This window comes from Cyprinus carpio, chromosome B4 (genome assembly GCF_018340385.1).
Source record: "Cyprinus carpio isolate SPL01 chromosome B4, ASM1834038v1, whole genome shotgun sequence".
Taxonomy (NCBI): Eukaryota; Metazoa; Chordata; class Actinopteri; order Cypriniformes; family Cyprinidae; genus Cyprinus; species Cyprinus carpio.
In genome coordinates this window covers 15673830-15697289 of record NC_056600.1, presented here as the reverse complement: position 1 = coordinate 15697289, position 23460 = coordinate 15673830, and the positions used below count along the sequence as shown (strand labels likewise).

Here is a 23460-nt window from a genome sequence, read left to right as displayed (position 1 = left end):
ACATCTTGTAGACTAAAAATTATCCCAGCAGGCAGCTTCCTGTTAAACTTTCACTTGCAGTCTCTCTTTAGAGGGGTTAAGTCAGAAGATCTAAAAGTTCGTATCACGAATTTTCACGTAATTTATCAGAAGTTAGGGGTGAACCACCATGCCTGTGCCCACACATGCATATGCTTTAAGATCGGACACATGCACATCTCTGCTCTAACTTAATCTTTATTTCATCTCTAATAGATCTGGAAAGTGACCTATCGAAACGTCATTTATCTCCATTCCATCCTTAACAATATAGTGGCCCAGAAGTGCACAACACATCGGAATCTCCACAACACAATGGAAACAAGCTGTAACACAATGAAATAAGCACAACAACGGAAACAAGTTACAACACAACAGAAACAAGTCGCAACACAACGGAAACATATCACAACAATTGAAACAAGCCGCAACAAAACAAAATTAGCACAACACAACGGAAACGAGCTGCAACACAACAGAAACAAATCACAACAACAGAAACAAGCCACAATAACAAAATTAGCACAATACAATGGAAACAAGCCACAACACAACAAAATTAGCACAATGCAGTGAAATTAGCAAAATATAATAAAATTAGCACAATACAACAGAAACAAGCCGCAACACAAGGAAATTTGCGCAACACAGTGGAAAACGAGACACAACACAATGGAATTAGCACAACACAATGGAAACAAACCGCAACACAATGGAAACTAGTTGTAACACAACAAAATTAGCACAATACAATGGAACGAGCCGCACCGTGATGAAATTATCATAACACAACAGAAAAAAGCCGCAACACAACAAAATTAGTACAACACAATGGAACAAGCTACAACACAGTGAAATGAGAACAACACTATGAAATTCGTCCTGCGTGTTGTGTTGTAGTGATTTTGTTTGTGTTGTGCACTAAAGGGCCACTTTACAACAACCTTCTAAACAAGGGATTTTCAAACTCTTTGACGGCAAAGACCCCCAAAACTGATGATTCCCTCATAAGAGTCTCACTTCCTAAAAACAATAATTGACTTTTATAGTGTCACTGTACTAAAGCAAATTAATAAAACATTTCATTAAAATTTAATAACATATAATAATAACATTTAAGTAGCACCACCCTGGGAGTTTCCTAAGAGTTCCCGAAGTTTGCAAAGCTCTTTGGAACACAACTTTGAATGAACAAATGACTAAATGGCCAAATGAATAAATGAACAACTGAGCACTTTGCTATCTGCTCCTTTAATATGCTGGGGAAGCCTGATGAGAAAGTAAGAACTGATTTGTGGCAGCTGGTCTTTGTATTTTGTTTTTCATGAGGGCATGCAGCTCACTGTAAGGAAGAATGCAACGAAGAACAAATGTCACTGAATGAGCATGTGAAGACAATTAAACTGCACAATCAGGGAGGGTCTGCAATGAATGGAGAAACCAGAGTGATGTCAGAAGACATTAACATAGACAGGATATCAGTCTCCAGCTGAGGAAACGACATTAGACTACAACTGCTCTGATAAATCAGGTTCATTTCCGTGACTAAAGGGCTTAACACAGAGTTTAATTAGTATAACAGCTCAAGATTTGTATCAAAACACAACAACAGGGACAAATTCCGTATTAAGACACAATCTCCATTGATGGCAATTGCATCTGAGAGTCTTATCAGTCACCTTGACTCTTTAACAGTATAACCAATGCAGTTTAAGACAGTCCTCTCCGTTTTCTTAAGCAATGATAGAGCAGGTTATCTCATTGCGGCAGCCTTAGCTAATCGAATTCAGAGCACCAGATACAATCAGCTCAGTGTGTCACTAGATTAGTGGGGCTTTACTCATGTGGTCGCTTTGGTAACAGCGGAGTGGGCTTCCTTCCTGATGAGCACACAACATCAGCACCGTGTATCAAGAGATAAAAAAGAGAGAAAGAGCCGTGAATTTGTTTATCTGTAGGAAATGAGAGAGTTGGAGTTGATGGGGATTTGTTGCTGATGAGCCGTGCATCATGTGCTCCTCAGAAAGAAGGGAGATCTATTAATAAGATGCATGTGGAAGGATGTTTGACTGAACCTCGTTGATGTTTGTCTGATTGTCTTTTTTGGTCCTTTCCTATTTTGCCATTTTATCTCATTGTAGAATGATGTAAACACACAAAGGCTGTGTGTTCGGAATGGAACACCAGTAGTCTGAACAAATACTGAGTCAAGAAAAAGAATCAATCAAAAGTCAAGTCAAGCATGATGCATTGTGGAATACAATATCCATTTTAGTGTGCTCTACATAAAATCCTGCATACTTAGTATGCATTCACACAATGTACACAACATATACTACAGAAATCTAGTAGTACGATATTCCAAACACACACATACACACAAGCAAGAACATACAGTCACACTGTTCTCTAGTGACTTAGTTGCAAAGTCGTACTGCCTGCTGATCCAAGTCGAGCGAGCGAGTGAATCAGTGGAGCGGAAGCAGAAACCACATGACCAGTTTGGCCATGTTCCACTCAGGTAGATAAGCAGCAAGCTCATAGCTCACTAACACACTCCAACCTTTAAAATCTGCATTGCCTCAGAATGCAGAAGAACAGCCTGAGGAATATATTTCCAAAAAAAAATCCTCCCGGATATAGAAAGATCTTCTCTCTTCTAAGCTTTGCTGTTCACATGACCTCGGCCAGCTCACTCAGCTGACCCCAAACTAACTACCCTTCCTCCCACTCCTCTTCCTCTTTCTGTGCCTCTCAGGAACACAACAGTATTGGGAAACTCAAAGAAACAGAAGAAAAAACTAAAGAGAAATCCCTGGTCTACTGTATAATGCATTATAAGCATGACTATCTCCAAATCCAAGAATATTTTCACATCATTTTGACAAATCCAACCCCAAGCTTCGAGAAACAGTGCATACAGGTGGTGGATCAGAGGAGAAATAACCACTACTACATACTTGAAAGGTAAAGAACAACACTAAGCAGTTTAAAGTTTCTGTCGCACTCCCACTTTTCATGTTTCTGGCCGATTTCCAGCAAGTGTAAACCTCTTACACAACATGAGAGACATGAAAGTGAAAACATCGGCGGTCACGGGAGTCAATGCCGCCCCCATCATAAACAACAGCTCAGGGAAAACAATAATCTGGATCTGGTCCAAACAGGTGCTGATCGTTTCCTCCCGTCAGCAGGGACTGATCTGAAGGAAAGCACTTTTACGGCCTTATGCTTATGGTTTCATTATGTCTTTTAAGGCTTTTTTAATCGGCTTCCAGCTTATCGCTGACTATCTAGAGCGATGGAGATAAATAGAGATGCTCTTTTGTATCAGTTCCAGCTGAGGGGAAGAATAAGACTTCAAACACAAAAGTTGCACATGGGTTTTTGACAAACGTTGACAGGTATTGATGGGTTTTTTTTTCTAGTGCCTTAAGAGAGCACAGGTGGCTTTAAAAAGCCTCTCTGAAAAATATCTTGAGGGGGAGGTGTATACTCTCAATTGGCACGAAATGTATATATACCCTGTGGAAAATTAAATGAAACCCTGTTTAAGGTAGTAGCTAATTCTACATGGTTTCTAGTTGGTCCAAACTGAGTACAAGTTAGTTCAGGTTTCAACCTAGTACACCAACATCACTGGTAGACCAATTTGGACCAGCGACATATCTATTTTGTTAAAAAACCATCTGGACCACCTTACTTATGCTGGTATGACTTGGTTTTCCAGTAAGTGGTGTTTTCCAGAAGTGCAACAAACAAAATATGGCATGGTTATACATGGTAACATTTTTTTAAGAGGACCCACATACAAAAACTGATAAGCACATACATATGCAGGCCTGGAGACACTAGCACTGTTTTATCTTTCAGTCAATATATTATGCTCTCTTAAGAAGACAAGAAAAGACTGGAAGACTGTTGTCTGGAAGCTGTGGGAAGATGAAGGTGGCATCAAAGTATCTCTCCCACAGTGTCAGATCACACAGTGCTCCGGATGACCCTGCCGTCTATCTGTAAGTGTACACCGGCAGATACCACTGAGAGAGACAAGAACAGAAGATCACCCTGACACTCGACTGAAACAGCAGTTTGTATTCCATCAAAGCTGACACAGAGACTTTGAAGTCAAATTTCATAAAAGCATAACACATGCAGTCCAGTTTATGTGTGACTTACTCTCTGGGAATGTGTTCTTGTTGTACGGGCCAATCGAGTTAAGCCAGTAGCAACAGGAACCATCTTCAGTTTAGCAGTAAAACATGATACTAAACACTTCACTGCAACACTAATTCAAGAAAACAAACCTTTCTCACATTTGGATCCTGTGTTTCCTTTGAGACTTTGTGGGGATTCATGATTTCCTGTGAGACAGTGGGTTGTGGGAATGAGGACAGAGAAAGCATGGATGCAATCACAGCAGTTTTAAAGAAGAGTTTGCTAATAACTCCCCTACCCTCTCTCACACTCTCTCTGCCAGATATTGCATAACCATCATCAAACCAGTTCTCGACGTGGGAATGTCAACGACCGTACCAAGGAAGTGCTTGTTTTAAGCCAGCTGTGGATCTGTCTGCTTGTCTATGATTGTGAATGTAGGACAATGTGTATTTGTCCAGCTGTGAGCAATAGGATCAAAGCCTTCTATCTTATCATCAGCCACCTGAATGGATATGGTGTATTCATATCGCCCACATGCCCATGACTAAGCAGAACCTGTGCTGCCCATCTGGATGTTCCCTTCTCTGCAGGACTGTGATGTCCATGTTCCTCTTTCGACTCATTAGCGCGGTAATCTGTACCATTTCACACTCCCTGTTAGGCTTCAAGGTGGCATAAGACACTTTCAAAATATTGTGTCTAAAAATGCCAGATTAACTTTCACAATTCCACCCAGGGGTTTCGAAAATTGCAGACCTGCCAAAAACCCAACAGCTGGAGATTAGAAGAGATGTCAGCAAATAAATCTGTGAGGCAGGAGAGGTCGAAAAATAAAACAGTACACTGGTGCACGGCATAGTTATTATACAGGGCACGGACAACTAATAATAAACACAACAGTAGTGAATTCAGTAGCTCTAACAAGCTACTATGCTAAAAGACTCCAAGCTCACAAACAGAAAAGAAAAGAAAATACACTTTGGCAGAGGTGCTGGTCTTAAACATGCAAACCTGGCATTTGCATCTTGACCTTGGAAAGAGAACAGACAGTGTGAATATCATTAGGACTCTCACTCTCTATCACCTCCCTAATTAATAAACTCAAATGCAAAGCTTAATGAATATTTGTTGCTTTGGGCAATCAGTGTATCATGGCTGGAGGGACTTGGGGCTACAAGAGTAATTAACCACAAACTTTGAAAATATCTACTCTGGCTAAAAGGTCAATGTTGTGTGTGGGATGCTTGTAAGAAATTACTTTCCACAATGCTCTCAAATTCAGAGAATCCAGTGGAAATACTGTTCCATAAAACCTATTAACCCCTATGATCTAGCAGAGAGGTTTTCAATGTCAGGACACGGTAAAGTTCAGGACAGGCTTAACAGGGATGTGATGACTGCAATTGTAGGTACAACTTCTCAAGGAGGGGATAAATTCATCAGTCATAATTTTGACCAAGCACACTCACACAGTATAGGCAGTGCACAATATCATTCCCACAGATTTAATTACACATTCAAAGAGCAAAAATGTCTCTCCGACTGTCTCAGGAGGAACAGAAGGAAGTGGAGACCGGGTCTCAAGTGAATAACCAGGTCATGACATTATGCTGACCTGCACCCAAACACTTGGAGAGCTGTTGGATTGGCTTTCAATTTCTGAAATCTTTGGACTGGCTTCCTTTTTTTACTCTACAGAACAGGAGTTAGACAAAAAGCTAGAGAATGTCTCTATCTTGCTTTCTGCTTCTTATTTCTCTCTCACACACATTAAGAGTTCCCACCTGAGGGGCCCTGCGCTCAGAGACCGTCCAAATAGGGCAGACATGTATCCGTGAGTCCGAGGAAATGCTGCCAAGCACAACAGTATAAAGTTTCAGCAGTCACCCTTGAGAAGCCATCCACTTTTTCTCGAACCAAACCACCAGCAGCAACCTACATGACCCTGCTTCACTGTTTAACCAACACCCCTCAGTAGGTCATTTTAAAGATGTTCTCTCCCTGATGTTTATACGAATATGAATCTAAATGTGTATATCTATGTCAGTGTGCGTAGATTATGCCCTGTCGCTCTTCTCCAGACAGGAAGGGCGATGTTTGGAGTGAAAGCAGCGGTTGCAGAGGCAGACAGTGTCTCTGAATCACGGCCTGAATTGTCAACGTTTGCTCACAGAGGATCCCGCTGGGCCAGCATGAGGCCAAGGCCGTCACCTGACTTGCTCCTGTCCTCTTGCAGCTGTGTAAATACAGACTACAACACATTCACTTGAATGCACATGGTACCGAGTGCTGCTCCATTGGAAGCCCACATCAAAAAAACAGGTGGATTTTATAATAGCATCTGCATGCAAGACATTTAGCCATTGTTGGACTTGGTTTATGCACACATAGATAGATTTGTTGACCTTTGTTGAGACAGTCACGCATACATCTGTATGTCTTTGTAAACACATTACATGCAGATGCTAGAGAGCATGTGATGCTGGTTTTCCAAATTTGATGAACTACTTAGGCACTGATTAGTTTTTTTGTTCAAGCCAGGTGCAGCTATTACATTTATATTCTCACAGTTATGAGCTTGAAATGTAGGAAATACACAGGGGTTCCTCTTGCATCTGACCCTATTGTGTACAATCAGCCTTGGCTCGATTTGAACCCTTAAAGCCTCCTCTGAGGGAAGCAGACCACCCCCGAGTTTAACTACACCAAACGCTTAGAAAATCCAGACATTAGGCCTGGGCCAGGCAGTCCATATGAGAGATCAAATCAAAAACATCCGACACAAATGTTACTTTTTTTTCTGAGGAAGCCCAACATGGTTGTTATATGATTCATTATGGACCGCTGTGGAGCAAAAGACTTCAGAGACCTGCCTCAGTCATAGATAAACCAACGTCAATCAGCAGGTGACCTTTATAAAGACAGCGCTTAACTGCTGAAAAACTGGACAGCTTAGGAATGGACCTTAAATGGTCATGTCATATAATCTATAGGCTCAAAGCCTGAGGAGGAGGAGGTTTACATTCCAAGCCATAAAGCTGTGAAAAAAGACAGAGTCTCTACTGACCAAGTGCGAGGGTAGTAAAGAGAGAGTGAGACATTGAATTTAAAGAGCAAAACCCAGAAACATATGTACTCATCAATTACTCGCAACCTCTGGGAGAGTACTTGTGGAATTTTTCAGTGTGGACAAATAGAGCCAAGGCCAAACTCTTCCTTCTGAGAGCCAGGACCTTATGAACAGTTGCCAGCCATATAAGAGAGACAAACATAATTCTCCATGTCACTGACCATCAACAAGTACAACAAATAGTTGAACAAATTTCTTAAATTATAGTCTTTACAGTAGTGGGAATGGAAGTCCTGTTGGAGCTATCAGCGGGGGATCGTGTTGGAGAGACCACAAATGCAATCCTGGCTTAAAGCTGCCCGACAGCTTCACCAGTCTATGCGAGTCTTGTATAAGCGGTGTACCCCTTAGTGCAGATGTGGTCCAATCCAAACATTCCTTAAGGAGCTGTCTGCCAGGGTTAAGACGTTTGGTCTCTCTCTATACCATCATCCGCCTTCTTAAGGTCTCGACAGAAGGCTTAGCTATTGGCGGATGGCTACCCCTGTCTTGGGTTCAATGGGTTCTCTGATCACTATTACAGGGTACCGTTGAGTCCCATCAAAGCCAGACCTCTATATTGTAGATCACGCAATGGCTAACCACAATAACAACCTTTCCTTTTTGTCCTCAATCAAGAGCATCACGAAAACCAAAGCCCAATCTGCTCTCCATTTCCTATGAGCAAGAGATGAAAGATCAGGTGCATGTGGCATTCATGCTGCCTCTTGGCCAGACGTAAAAAAGTCCAGCTTTTGGCAAGCACACCTCTTCTTTCATCCCACACAGACTCCCCCACTGGACCCCCTGTCTCATTTTAATCCTTTCCTTTCAGGGTGCAACAGAAAGCTTATGGACCCAATATCTATTCATGCAAGCCATCTGAATACATTGTCTTCTTTGAGTCAGTGAGTTCACGGTGCGTGTCACCCTGTAGTGTTGACTAAGTCGGAATGAAGTAGGCCTAAAACGGAGGTGGGTCTATTTCCCAAGCTCGTTTGCATTACCTACAGCTATCATAAAAGAGAGGCACTTTCTGGGAGGATTGTAAAATCAGTTAGTAAGACGGTGGTGGGCATGATACAATGTTAACTTTACTGCTCAAAGCGTACCTGGCAGCAAAGAGGCAGGATCCGAAGTAGACTGCATCCAGAATGGGTCTGCAGAAAAGAGTAAACAACTGGCCTATTAAAGCGTAACTGCTTTCAGCCGGCAGCCAAGTGCTACTTCAGAGTATAAACCTGAGAAAACAAGATCAGACCCACAAACACACTCACAACATGCACATAAACAATGAAGGATCAGGGCAAGCCTGGCACGCCTGTAGTTCCTCTGTCTGCCAGGCAAACTTTTTAAAAACTATGACTACCCACAGTAAAATATTGTGCAAAAACTATGCTCCTCGGGTCCAAGTTTTAATGTTTGCCATCATACTCCTTTTCCATTTATGTGGGAGCAATTTGATTGGACCACCAGGAATATACATCCAACTTGTTGACTAATCACTAGACCTGCATGGAATCAAACAGAATTCCTTGCAAAGCTCTATGGAATTGAGGAAAAAAATGATACCTCCCTTTGCTAACCTGATCAGAGTGCATTCAGTAATATAAACTCCTACTTTAACACTCTTTTTTAACCACATCCATTTCAGAATTACACTGATTTTCAGCCCACAATCAATGCAGACATTAATCTTTCTTTTAAAAATAACGCAGTGATCAAAAAAAAAAAAAAAAAAAAGATTATACTCTATCATACTCTCGGTAGCATTGCACTTTATATATGCTAGGAATATCCATGACCATATCCAAAACTTACAATAAGCTGCAAATTATACAGCTATAATGAAACACGTACTGACACTTTCAATATTATCACAAGGTTTTTTTTTCTTGCTTAATTGTTTTACAAGTCATTTTTGCTAACAAACAAACAAATAAATAATCTACATCTATGTCAGCCATCTAGTATCTTGTTGAATCAGCAGAACTTGCAAAATCAGTGCAGAACAAATTCCAGAAAATATCACAGTGTACATGGCATTAAAAAATGGATGAACTTTTCATTGGCAACGCAGCAAAGGTTTGAAACTCTCACACAGTTACTGTTGAGCCCTGTAAAGCCATACAAAAAAGAGACCTTCAACCATGGGGTAGTACACTAATTCACCCAAAGGTCACCTTTCTGTCGAGATGGCGCAAAAAATATATTTCTCTTCCTTTCCCCATCTCCCTCCCTCTTTTCTTTTCACCCAATCTTTCTTTCTGCACATCTGTAACGTTGCACTCCAGCATCCTGTTTTTATGCAACTCTCAGCAAAACAGGCTTTGCCCCCTAAGGCAGCAAGTGCAAGGATCATCTTTTGCCCAGAATATAAGAGCTGTCACATGCTGCCACACCTATGAACAATTTAACAGAAAAGCAAAAATTGCTGGCAAGTAGTTCCAAGGCTGTTGCGGTTTTGAAGTACACACAGAGATACATAACAGCACAGCACGGACTGGCATTTTCTCAATGCGGTGCTCTTTAGCCTGTAGCGATGTAACTTAGCCATCCTTCGTATGACTAATAGCTCCTGTCAACCTGGGAAAATGAATATCAGAGCACGCCTTGGTTATATACACCAGCGAAACAGCCCGCTTGGAGACTCTGTGCCAGTGCTATGGGTGTATGTATGTCTGGCATATGTGTGTATATATGAGATCAAAGGACACAAAGCATAGCACACTCCCACCCTATACAATATGCTTCTAATCTAAAGCTGCCTCTTAAAGTGTTTTAATTAAACCGAATTTACTCCAGATTACTGTAATATTGGCTCACTTTGACCATGAAAGCCAAGCAGACCTCTTCATCCACCCTCTCTTCCCTTACCCAGTCCTATTTGTTCTTTCCCTTCTTCTCTCAGCTGCTCCTTTATGAAATTACTATAAAGCATGAGCGAGAGAGAGAGGAAACAGGCAGATGTGGGCCGATTAAAGCTTTAAAATCTGCAGTAGGTGCTTCCAAGTCTTTCTCATGCACATCTTCTTTGAAGGTGAGCAGGAGTGTGAGCCAAACACACATCACCACTTCAGCACGCAGTGCCAATTCAACTGAACTAGCCTTGCTGAAAAGACCAGCATAATGGGCTGTGTTTTAGATGCTGGTGTACTGGCACTGGTGCTTGTGTGCTGGTGCACTGGTGTATCCATTAGGCTTCTTAAAGGGATGGAGAAAATTCTATTGTAATTTTCTTGCACTCATGTTGTTCCAAACCTGTATTGTAATTTGCAAATTGAAAATAAAACTACTAAAAATAAATAAATAAATGAATAAATAAATAAATGAACGAACAAATGTTTTCTTGGCAACTAACTGCAATAAGTTTAAGCTGAAGTGCTAAAATAACAAAAAAGTAAAAAAAAAAATTAAGCTAAATATAAATATAAAAAATTTAAATGACAAAAGCACAACAAAAATACTACAACAAACTAAAATTAAAAGAAAAATATAAATAAAGCTAATTAAAAATAATAATAAATGTCCCAATAGAATAAAAAAAAACAATGCTAAAGTAAGCTATTTTACATTTACCTTTAAATCAAAACAAGGGGAAGTTGTGGCCTAATGGTTAGAGAGTTTGACTCCTAACCCTAAGGTTGTGGGTTCAAGTCTCAGGCTGGCAATACCACGACTGAGGTGTCCTTGAGCAAGGCACCGAACCCCCAACTGCTCCCTGGGTGTGTGTTCACGTTGTGTGTGTGTGTTCACTGCTGTGTTTGTGCACTTTGGATGGGTTAAATGCAGAGCACGAATTCTGAGTATGGGTCACCATACTTGGCTGTATGTCACGTCACTTTTCACTTTTTTCATTATTGTGTGAACAACCACTTTAAGAAACGAGAGATTATAGTTATATTGTATTGTGTAATAATTTGTGCCTCAACATACCATGACAATTCTTCAGCCTTTCAAATGAAGAGACATAATAACTTTTCCAGAAGTTGCCAGATAAATGCACACAAGGAAATAAACCACAATAGTCTTAGCTTAACAGAAGAAACACTTTGAAAAACAGAATACTGTGCCGTTATGACATAAAAGCTACTATAATCACAAACCAACATACCTCCCAGACAGCTTCAAATGGAAGTCCATGCAAAGGTACACCTGCTAACGGATACCGACATAGCAGCGGAGGAAAAGAGACAATGAGCCTGCGATTGGCTCGAGTCACCATCTGCATTGATGAGTGTGTTATCACATGTCTTCACTGAGACACAACGGACCCCGGTGCCACTATCATAACTGCAGTAATGGACTGTTCACTCAAGGATAACCTCCCCTTCACACTAGATCATTATGAGAGAATATTTGTTTGCACATTTTTTTGGGATATTCAAGGCCCATCAAACATCAACCACTGCGTTAATGGCTGACCTAAACCATGCATGAACCATTTGCAAGACAATAGTTCTTTCTCTCTGTCTCTCTGTCTCTCTCTCTCTCTCTATATATATATAGACTCAGTACCAAGAAAAATTTCGAAGCATTATACTATTAAGAAGATTACACCATAATTATGAGATTAGGAGGCTCTGTTGTTCGTCAAGGAAGCACAGAGTATAGTTTGTGCGGTAAGAGAGAAATAGAGAAAGAAAGAGAGTCAAAGTATGTGGTAAAAGCCAGACCCCATCATGTCTGGTCTCCCCGGTGTTGTTGTCATCGGTTTTTTTGTTGTTAATGATGCTGTTCTTCTTTTTTAAACAGTTTTTATGAGGAGCTTAACACCTTTCCAAAGTAATATTAACACCCTTTGAATGATGGGAAATATTTAACCTCTGGTCTGCAGGGGCAAGATGGTGAGGCGGGATATGAGGATCAATTTTTAGAAATGATTAATGTTTAAACTAACTACAAAGGTAAATATAAAGCGGAGGTTTTTAAAGGAGAAGTAATTTGCCACTCACATTACAAAACAGAATAGCTAGAATAAAAAATAAAAACATTTGTGCTGAGCAAATAAATCTCAACCATCTCTTAAAATTAAGTCGCTTATCTGATCTAATTTGTTTCTGCTGGCACAGCTTTTTTTATTTTATTGTATGTTGGCTGGTGTGACAGGACACACACACACACACACACACACACACACACACACACACACTGAGTTCAGAGCCTGTCTGTGTACTTCACAGTTCATTTGTTGTGGTCATCTGAGAAAACACAGATTAAATTATTTAACCAAATGCAGTGCTGGGGTGAACAACTGCAAATGTCATTGAAACTTTAAAACTTTATTACAACAAAACTATCGTGATTTCAGTGATCCAAGTATGGGACAAGTATGATTTAAAATGTAAATAACTCGCTTGGCAGTTCTGAATCTGTTCAACATTAGTTTGTGCCACTTTAGTCCACATAATGGACACTACCATTCAACAGTTTGGGGTCAGTAAGATTTGTTCAATGTTTTTGAAAGAGGTCTCTTATTCTCATCAATGATGCATTTATTTAATTAAAAATACAATAAAACAGATCAGCAGCCATTACTCGAGTCTTCAGTGTCACATGATCTTTCAGAAATCATTGTAATATGATGATTTGAGGCATTCGTTCAACAATAAATAAAAAAAAACAAGATCTTAGTGACCCCAAACTTTTAAATGGTTCTGTCTTAAAGATTCAGTCAGACTTCAAGAGGGTTTCTTGGATCTTGTAATATTTGAAGATGCATGTGACATTTTGAAAAGAAAAGCAGTTAAACAGTAGCCAGCAAAAGTTTCCTGAAGTGTCCAATAACCTCTAAACATTCACAAATGTTAGTGCACGAAAACACTCCACTGAAACACTTTGGACTTTTGCCCATGGGGCAGGAAATCCCATGATTCTGTAGCAGGTCACGATGTAATCACACAGTCTGACTCACAGAGGGGCTGACAAACTGAACTCTTTCTGTTTACCTCTTCTCTACTTTAGGAACGAGTCAACTAGTCGTTTTAGTAGAAAATTAGACTAGTAAACAGTGCCTATAAACACAACCCTAAACTAGCAGGAACAAACAGGGTTCCCATAGAACAGCTGGTCTAGAAGTTGTTCAGACAAGCTAACAGCTAGTCAATCATGAAAATACGTAGCCATGTGCATCCCTCCTTTCCTTTCCTGGTGTGTATTAACGGCATGCTGAGATGTCCGCTCTGTCCCAGTCCCTGCTGATTGCTAATGAACCCCATGCTTTGCTTTCACAGATGTTCCTCCTTTGTGTCGAGCCAAAAGAAAGACTGTGTGTGTGTATGTGTGACCTCTGTGTGCGGCATTGGGCTCGTGGCGTGCATCAGAGCCAGTTATAGAGACAGTGCCAGGTGTGTGCACTGCCTCCATCCCTCTATCAGTTCAACATCAGTGAAAAAGAGAGAGAGAGAGAGAGAGAGCACAAACTGTGAGAATGAGTAAAGGAGAGCAGGGATCTGGAATGAAGTGAATGCTCCAGGAAAATGAGAGAAGTTTATGTAACAAATGACAAATGCAGCTGATTAGAGCAATGAGGTAAAGGGAGTAAAAGACCAGAAAGATTAAACTAGAAGACTGGAAGTAAAAGGTAGTAGACTAACCACTGAAATGTGTGTGTTCACAGGTTTGCTTACACACACTTTGCGCAAAATTATCCATAGCAAAACCATGTTTTCAAAGCAAGAATGATTTATAAATAAAGTCAAGTTTGTTTGTTTTTTTAATAATTTCATTGAAAATAAAGACATTTTGGGCTTATATACATATTTTTTCATTAACTGATTTATTTATTCATTCATTCTAAAAATGCAGGTTCCACAACAATATTCCACACTTGTCAATATGTGTTCATTATTTAGGATTTTTTAAAATATATTTTACTCACTATGTCATAAGCAGAAATCTGAATTAAAATAAGTTTTTAATGTTTTTCTTTTTAAGCTAATTTGAATGCTTGTTTTGTCTTATTCAAAATAATTGTAATTCATCTTGGAAATCTGCTGAGGCCCCCTAGTGGGCCCCGGCCCCCTGGTTGAGAACCACTACTCTTTGGTAGGTCATTAGATAACTAGGTAAATTTGCCTTCACTAGTCGGTCTGTTTTTTGTGTACTTTTATGGGATTACACAACACAAAAGTGAAAGTGTATAGAGTTTGTGTCCCTCTCTTTGATTATTTAATGGCCATAATTTTGAAATAGCACAATGCCTGGAGGTACTGTGTTTGTGGATATGGCCTGGTGTGTGCGAGCAGTTGTCTGAAAGCATGTAGGTAACTTCCGCCCATGGGCTGCACTGTGCAAATCGGTAAGAAATTCTGCAGCTCTGCAGTGCCGCATCAATAAACACCATTCAAGAATATCAGATATAGCAGGGGGGCTCGACCACTTAATGATACTGGTGATAAAGTCCTCAACTGAACCGAGGGAAACAAAATGACATCTGCCAGATCGTTAAATGTTATTAGATGTAATTTTTTCTTTCAAATTGAGCAGTGTGCACAGAGTGTTCTTGGTTTCTGGACTGCTCACCCCTGTAAAAAAAAAAAAACATGCCTGGCAGGATCTTTGTGTAGGTTGCATGCTGTTTTTCTCACCAATTTTTCTTCCTGTTTTAACTAAAGACTGATTTGGCTTCCAGAGAAGTTAAATATAAACCTCGCACGGCTGTTTTGTAAACAAATTCTATAATGTGACCACAAAACACTTACAGGAATAGTTTACCAAAATATCTAAATTCTTTCATCATTCACTCACCATCATTTTGTTCAAAACTGATAAGACTTTCTTTCTTCAGTAAAACACAAAATTAGAAATTCTGAATAATGAGCTGGTTGTTCTTTTCCTTGCAATTACAGTGGATGGGACTGGGGAGTGAAGCTTTTCTGTAAATAAATGAAATAAATAAATATTTGGTCTATTGGTTTCTAAAATTTAGAATAAAGGATACTTTTTGGTGCTTCTGCATCTCTTTGAAGCTTGAAAGCTTTATATTATTTGAATGAAAAAGTTTTTTGGAAATAACATGGGGGTGTGTAAATAATGACAATTTTTGTTTGCAGGAGTCAGAATGAGCATTTATATTAAAATAAATGACTTGACTTGAAGCAGGAAACCCTTAAAAATAACCTAAACAGTGTGAAGCAATAGGTCTGATTTTATCTGAATAAACACCATAATCACTCAACCCTTGAGTAGGCCCACTGGAAAATAATTTGAGGGAGTTATTAGATTATTTAGATTTTTACCAGTCACACCTCTTAAGAGAGCTGTAGGAAAGTATGTTTCCATGCAGGTTGAGTTGTCTAATGGTTCTGAGCCTCCACCTCTGCTTGTCTAAGGGTGAGCGTCATCACTTGTCTTCAGTGTCCTGCACTCTTCCAGATAAGGAGTGCAGCACACCAGACCACCCATGGCTGCGACATACACAGACAGAAGAACCCCCCTTCTGACCTCAAGCCTCAGTGTTTCACCACCGACAGCACCTCTGCTGCTGGGAAACGCTGGCACTGTCCCCTTGCACTCTCAATATTCTCCTGCCTCCCCTTCTAACACACTGTGAGCCGTCAGTGGCCTGTTTACATTCCCTGACTTAATCTCACACATACAAATCTTGAATGGGACAAGTACAGAGCTCTGGGGAACTTCGCTATTAGACTGCACCACTAAGCTTACTAAGAAGATGAATATGCATGCATGTATGTCTGTGTAAGCATATGTAAAAGGATGAAATGACAATGGCCTCAAGATATTTTCCAGGAGACATTACTGTAAAAAAGTTAAAAGGTTTGTTGAATCAATTATTTTTGTATATATAAAGTCAAAAACAAGTGGAATATTCTTAAAAATATCCTTCTTTTGTTAGAAAGTCATACAGGTTTTAAACTACTGTACCCCCCCGAGAAAAGTTAAACTAAAAATTGAGCAACTGCGAGATTTGAGTTTAAGGGAGTCTGCTTTTCACTGGACAGTTAAACTGTCAACAAAAATGAGAGGTGTAAATACAGCAGCCAATTTGCATCCTATTGTCGACAATCCAGTTTTGACAGTTAAGAGCATCTGGGGGATTTCACATAACTTTAATCCAAAATACAATTCATAGACCGCAACAAAACACATTAAAGAAATATGTAAGATGGCAAATCAAACAGAAGATTTGCACAGGGCAAAAGACTTGTGTTCTTCTTAGAATGGGATTTTGCTGTCATACGTCTACACTGGATGCTAGAACAACATCTAAGACAAACCTCAATTTCCACATGCAGTATAGAAGACTGTCTCCACCACCCCATATGCTTTCAAAGCCAAGCACTCAAAGGAGGATTTTCACAAAGCTGTTGGGATAATAAATAATGCAATAAATATGAGTAATAAAAAATAACAGATGGATTTATCTCAACAAAACATTTCTGGATCATTATTTTTGGATCTATATCAACAGCTGCTTTATTTGATGATCTAAACACAACAAAAAGTGTTCACTCTGAACAAAAAGAGTTTTAAATTTTAGGCTTGTATAACAGTACCCTGTGGAGTCATTCCATTTTCAATTCAGTTGTTAAGTCAAGTGTGCGGAATGCAGAGCAACGGAAGCTGATTTAGAGTACTGTTCTGATTTTCATTTACTGTACTAGAGTTGTGTAAGAGTTCATAGAAGTAATTTTAAATTAGAAAACATTTCCTTATCCTTCTTGTTTCCAGACAATTAATTAAAATACTGTTGTTTCCTTCTTTTCTGTTCTCATGTATTTTCTTTCATCAAGCCTTCCACAGATACACATTCTCAAACACACCTCACTGCCCTTGTTCTCAGGTGTATAAAGTGTATAGAGTCTATATATAGAGGCTATAATCAGTTCACCAACCAGACTAACCACATATTTCCTCTGTTTACTACGGGATATTGCACTTTTGTCATGAGATGAGGCCTTTGCACACTGTAAACTATGCAGGCTCCTGTGGATGGCTTCTCTTACAGGCACGCTCGCAGTCTGTCCACACATTAGCCATGAAGTTGTTCCATGGGTTTACTTTAAATCTTGCTCTGCAGAGCTTTTGTTTGTTTGGAAACTTGATAAATTGCACCGGCAGATCACAACACTGGCAGCTGCGCAGTAGACTGATGTTCTTGAATGCAAAGTTTGTCATGAGCTTGCTGTCCTGCCACACGATTCAAATCAAACTGCAGCCGCATCAAGCCTGTGTCAACACCAAACAAGGTGAACACGCTGCCCTCTGTGGGAATGACTACAAAAACATGTCCAAACAGGCATGTGGGTATAAACAAATCCACATATGCTGAATGAATGCACTCTGACATGTCATTGGATTATGATATTCACTAGCCCCACCAAAACCAGACTGTTAGGAGAAAGTAAGTACTGCCTCAGGCTCTTCAGCCCTTTCAAAGTGAGTTGAAAGACCTGAGTGGACAAGCCCACATTAGGACTAATTGTTCTCCTGTGATCAGTCAGGAAGGGACAGGTGGGACATTTCTTTAGTTAAGGAGACAGAAAAACATTTTAAAAAACAGTCAGATGTTATACAATAACATTATTAATATTCAAATATAGTGCTTGCTCAGTTGAGCTTTATGACCAGTCTTAACATTCCCACTGCATTTTTAACCGCAAACTAAAGTGAAAAGACAAGTCTAGTCTTTCTTCTCACTAAAGGGCATGACACTTGAGTGAACAGTGTCTTAGGTCACAGAGCACTGAGTTAATAATAAAACACACTTCCCCACTTTCTTGGCCCCGCTGCCCTGCAGCAACCCTGAACATGCTTGTGACCACTGCACCAGAAACCCTGCTTAGTCAACCACAACCCTGCTTTGAAGTTAGCACACACTTCCTGCAGGTTACAAGAAAATACAGCCTTTTAGGATCCGAAAATGAAGGGTCTAACAAAATCTCAAATGTATCTGCTTGGCGGGATTTTTGAAAGATTCTCACTTCCTTCACTCAAAAGCACCCCGCCTTCATTCTGTCTCCGCTCTGGTTTCCAGCCAAGTGTATGAAAATTGCTTTCAGAAACCTTGGCATGCTTTTGTTTTGAATGGGAAAGTGTTCAGGCCAATCCATATGTCTCTATCATTCACTAGCAACTGTGCTTTTTTAATATAGTGATGCCTGAGAAAAGAGCAGTAGAGCAGGGGGGAGACACCAGCCATCTATCTGTAACGGAGCACCACACGTGGGGGATAGGGAGTTAGTGTTCTGCACCGCTCCACTACACACAAGGGTTTCTCAGGTGGCCGAATATCCCCCGCAAACACCCCCCTAAAACTGCCCTCACACTTCATTTCACAGATAGAGATCTTAATAGCCTCAGCAAAACTACTACAACAGCTCGCTCGCAAACTGGAAGTATCAGCCACATGAATGACATGGTTTGTAATGATACACTAGGCATTCTCAAGCAGTACACGATTCAGCAGTGTGACCTTTCCTGCAGATATTAAAGGGATAGTTTAGTCAAAAAGTAAAATTCTGTCATTATTACGTCACTCTCATGTTGTATGACTAAGCTACTTCATTCTGTGGTTAAAAAATAAATAAAATTTTTACTTCGTTTGGAATGACTTAAAGGTGAGTAAATAACAGAATTTTCATTTTTGAAAATAAATAAATAAATCCAAATTTATACATATGCACTACAGCTTAAATGCTACCACATAAAATACAAATGTCTAGACATGACAGATCTATGGCACCTGCTAAAATTTTGCAGTGGTCCACCAGGCATCTAGCTGGTCTATTTCCAAACATGCATAAAATCATAATTCCACAAGAACCATTACCAGCTTGAGGCAACATGAGAGCCACCTGTAGAGCGAATCAGTACCTGACTGAAACACCAACCCAAACACAGCAAATTTTGAATACTATCATCAGTCTCACTGACCTTGCAGATCTTGCTCTCCTCTGCCTCTCTGCTGCTACGTGCCAAAGTTGTGGCTGGAGCCGGGACCAAGCTTGACCTCCTATCATGGATCTCTGTCTTGAGTGACAGCTGACAGGAGAGCAAAGAAGATTCCGTGACTCTGAGCTCCGAGTTCCTGGGTGTCAGTCCATGTGCCATGCTGCTTCTCCCAGGGTTGGGGATGGGCAGTGCTGTGTGAATGGGTTTGGACCCCACAGCCGGCTGCCGGAGTTTCGATGCAATGCCAACTACCGGCATAGTCCCTCTGAGTGCAAGTCGGAGAGAGAAATAAGGAGGGGAAAAAGTGGAGGAGTTGTCTCTCGTGGCTTTCTCCCACAAGAGAGAGAGAGAGAGAGAGAGAGAGAGAGCGAGAGAGAGAGAGAGAGCCCTGTGTCTGCTCTTGACGTCTGGCAGGGACTGTAAGAGGTGGGAGGGGGGCGAATGGTCTCTTAAAGAGTGCTGCTAGCGGGAGAGAGTGAGGACACGCTCATTCTGTTGCCGACAGCGTGTACTGCTCTCAGTAACTGAGAAGGCTCCTCCACTACACATTATCCCCTCCTCCTCTCTCTCTTCCACTCCTCCTCTGACAGAATGCCACTACAAAACCAAACAGCTCTCGGGGGCGTGAACTTCCCTGGAAGGTAACCACCACTCTGTTCTACTCACTGCCTGATTACCCAGACCTGAGTCTCTCTCACATGCACACACATGGATCTGAATCCTTGGTTCCTCCTCTGTCATTTGAAGAACATTCCACAGCAACGCGTCACAGTCCGAACGCAACTGTCAAAACAGTCTCTCAGTAACCCAGCTCAGTTCGGTGGACATAGACACCTCGCACTGGCTGTAGCTGGAACAACTGAATCCTGTGATGAAAGAACGAGTGCAAAAAGAACACCCTAAAGACAGGGGAAACATTTGAGGTTGTTTGGAGTGAAAGTAAGTCTGTATATATGTGACGGCCAACACAAACAGATATTGGAGAAGGTCTACTCTCTTTAATCCCGGAAACAATCCACACTAAAGTTGTTTGTCTAGTTCCCGGGATTTAGCTGCCAAACTCCAATTCACTGTGTCTAGCTTCCTTTTTTTTGTGCTGTCAACTTTACTTTCACTCTCATCTCATCTATCATCCCCACCCAGTTCATGGAAATAGTTGGTGAAGAATCAGATAGACAGGAATGCTCGGAGACAGTGGACTGACAACATAATTTATGTTAGACAGTTTGCATAGCATTTGTGGCAGGTGAAGATGAGAACCTGACAGTGGCACTGACAGGACTGGCACCGACCTCCCTGCTACTTCATGTCAAATAAATAATCAGGGCATGTTCTTGTGTTTAACCCAGGAGATAATGATTCATTTCACATGAACAGAGGACAAACAAATCATTGCCCATGATCAGGGAACAGTCTTTCATTTTGTACGCGGCAAAATGCCTGCATACATGGATTTTCAACTGTGGTGTGAAACTGAGCAGCCCTTGATGTATTAAAGACTTTATTAAGTGGGCAAAATATGACATGTACCATGGTTTTTACCAGCAGTTAGCCCGGTGTGAGACTTGAAAGGGAGTGAAAGTTTTATATGGAAAGAGCCCATCTGGTTCAGTTTAAAAGCATGGATGTGTGGAGGAACAGCAAGGATTTCCACCACATCGGAACACTTTAACACTGCAACGTCCAGTTCCTAAGCCTACTCTGAGCACCTAAAGTTTATTTAATACCTCAAGGGATAGACTCAACACTCACAAATCTAAGCCTATGTGTATGTCTATTTGGTATATTTAGAATCAAGTGCATTTAATGAGATGATGAACATGTTCCTCCTTTATTAACATCATATTTTACTGTAGAGTGCAATCCAACGATTCTGTAAAGCAATGAATGTCACCTATAACTTCAATCTGAGAAAATTATATACAATTATATATTGAAAGAAACTGCTGTGATTTACTCTTCAGTATTCCAGGTGCTCAAAGGATCACATGTTACTGAATGCTCCAGGCAGGAGGTTGAATTCAACACAACATTGAAGCCAGAATTTAATTTTCATGTCTTCCTTGAGGAGTTCACCAAGCCACTCTGGAAAAGCACTGCTGAACGCTGTACTTCCAGCTACCTGTGTTTTACGAACGCGCTGCGGTGAAGCTGAGTTAAAAGTCTGCCGCTAACTGCCTTGGAGAAGCCAAAGTCAACAGGAGCAGAGCAACCTCCAGGTTCAGTTCCATCTGAGCTTGGTAGGTCATGGCTAGTGCGCTGTTCAGACATTCAGCAGCATTTCTCCACATCAGAGCCCATACTCTTAGCGAGCTGGTTAAGCGGGGACAAAGATCATAAAACATGATGAAGATGTTGATGGGAATGACAGCAATATTGTTGTTGATGCCGCAGGGCGATGATGGTAATCATAGAGTTTGCTGCCTCGGGCTTGTCTAGTGAGGCACAGTTGACAACTGTGGCCTGTACCTCTGAAGTACCATAATTTCTACAACAAACAATGCAACTTATGAGATTGGGTATGGGCAATGCTCCTTGGAAGAGGCTAGGAGCCCTGACAAGAGCTAAATTTACAGCCTCAATCTCTATTTCTGAATGTGGGCTCAGCAGAGTTGCTCCATTCTAGGTGGCCTCCAAAGCCACAGTGGAGTATCTTGTGGCAAGGAAAAAGGGCATTCCAACAGGACCGGGGGAAGGGGTGGGCTGAGGGAGAAACCTCAAGATTTTCGGGTTGGGGGAGAATTATGGAAGACGCAAAAGCCACAGCCCAAGAGAGGAAATAGGAACTCAGCAACTCAAGACTCAAACCTCCTGGCCAAGCATCATAGCGTGTGATTAAGTCAACTTGCTGCTTTCCACGAAAGAGCCTGGAAGGAAATCTGCTGCTGTGTTTGCTGAGATACTCTCGTTTCTTTCTGTCTGATAAAAGCAGGGGTTCAGCATTATACAATGAGCCCAAGCACGCATTGAGAAATCTCCAGCTGACTTGCTCCCAGTTGCCACATTCCTCCATGAATCGTAATATCTTGAGAGACCTGAGGCTTTGCACTGACAGGTTGCAGAAAAAGAAATACCAGGCAGAACCAAAGCAGTGGTTCCTGATTATACGGATCATCCCTGCATGGGACCTGACGTCAGAGAGTGGCCTGCGCTCCCTGTGAAAACAAGCAGTGAGGGAGAGATGGCAGAAAGAGAGACTAAAAAAGAGAATGAGAGCAGGGTTGACCCTCTTGCATCCCCTCTGGACCCTCCCCTGTCAAAACAAATCCCTTGAGAGGCTGATAGTCACGCACCTGGTCCCCACCACAAGCGCATGCTTATCTCGCCTCTGCATATAGGATGGCATGGAAATGAAAACACACAGTGTGCTGGAGTCATGGATTCCTACTCCCCAGTCAACCTTTGATGCCCTCCATGGGCTCTCACCCTCTGCCTGATGGGCTACTGGCTCCAGAGATAAGCTTTATATGGCACTATGATGGTATTCATTTTTCATCATTAGCATCAGAAGAGTGCTTCTTAAGATTCTTTTACCATGCTAATCCTCAAGAAGACTTCTAGTCTGGAGTGAATCATAGAGTATCAAGACATGACAAGGGTTAGAGGTGATGGAAGAACATCTATTCAATTTATTATTCGTCGTTTCTTCTTCGTATTGAAGTCTTGAGCCCTTAAGGCCACTGTGATGGAGACAAGTAGTGAAACAGATTGAAACAATTCATTTTAGTGGGAGCTTTTTCGCTCCATTTTGGATTCAAAGGGGTCAGAACAAATGGAATGTGAACTATCCTTTTTCAGATGGCCAAACTTATAAACACGCATTTAGCAAAAACGTCAAAGAAATTCCAGCTGCCCGGAGAACATGTTTGGAGCGGGTGGCTTGGCCACAATCCAAAAAGAAGTGAGTGGAAACAACACTACATTGAATCAAAGCCGCATCCTGCTTCCCAACAGGAAATCTTCTACTTTCACCCAAAAACAGTGCTGCCACTTTGCTACTTAGTGGTCAACTTCGTCTACAACAATCAAACCTCAAAACCTGCTAGGTAATCAAGGGTCAATGACATATAACCATGTATTTGATAAAGAAAAATCAATTACAAAACTGGTATAACACCTGTGCCAAAATCACAGCAATGAAATGTTTGCAATTATGTTGGTTTCATGTAGCTTCAAACACTTTTATGCCATATTAAAGAAAAGCTTACATTTTTAAAGTTAAACAATTTTCTTATACATATGAGGATACACATCTT

General features: G+C 40.9%; 1 protein-coding gene across 16 annotated transcripts in view; it reads right to left on the bottom strand.

Annotated features, from left to right (window-relative positions):
• LOC109072188 (neuron navigator 3) overlaps positions 1-23460 on the bottom strand; it is a 326013-nt gene that overhangs the window by 126273 nt on the left and 176280 nt on the right. For 12 of the 16 annotated variants that reach the window (XM_042722189.1, XM_042722192.1, XM_042722195.1 and 9 more), the window contains exon 1: positions 19187-19736. The exons of 3 other annotated variants lie outside the window; for them this stretch is intronic. In XM_042722189.1, coding sequence (XP_042578123.1) covers positions 19187-19462 — 276 coding nt within the window. In that variant the 5' untranslated portion in view covers positions 19463-19736. Of the gene's footprint in view, positions 1-19186; positions 19749-23460 lie in introns of those variants that run through there. One more of the 16 variants, XR_006154536.1, reaches the window with a different exon arrangement.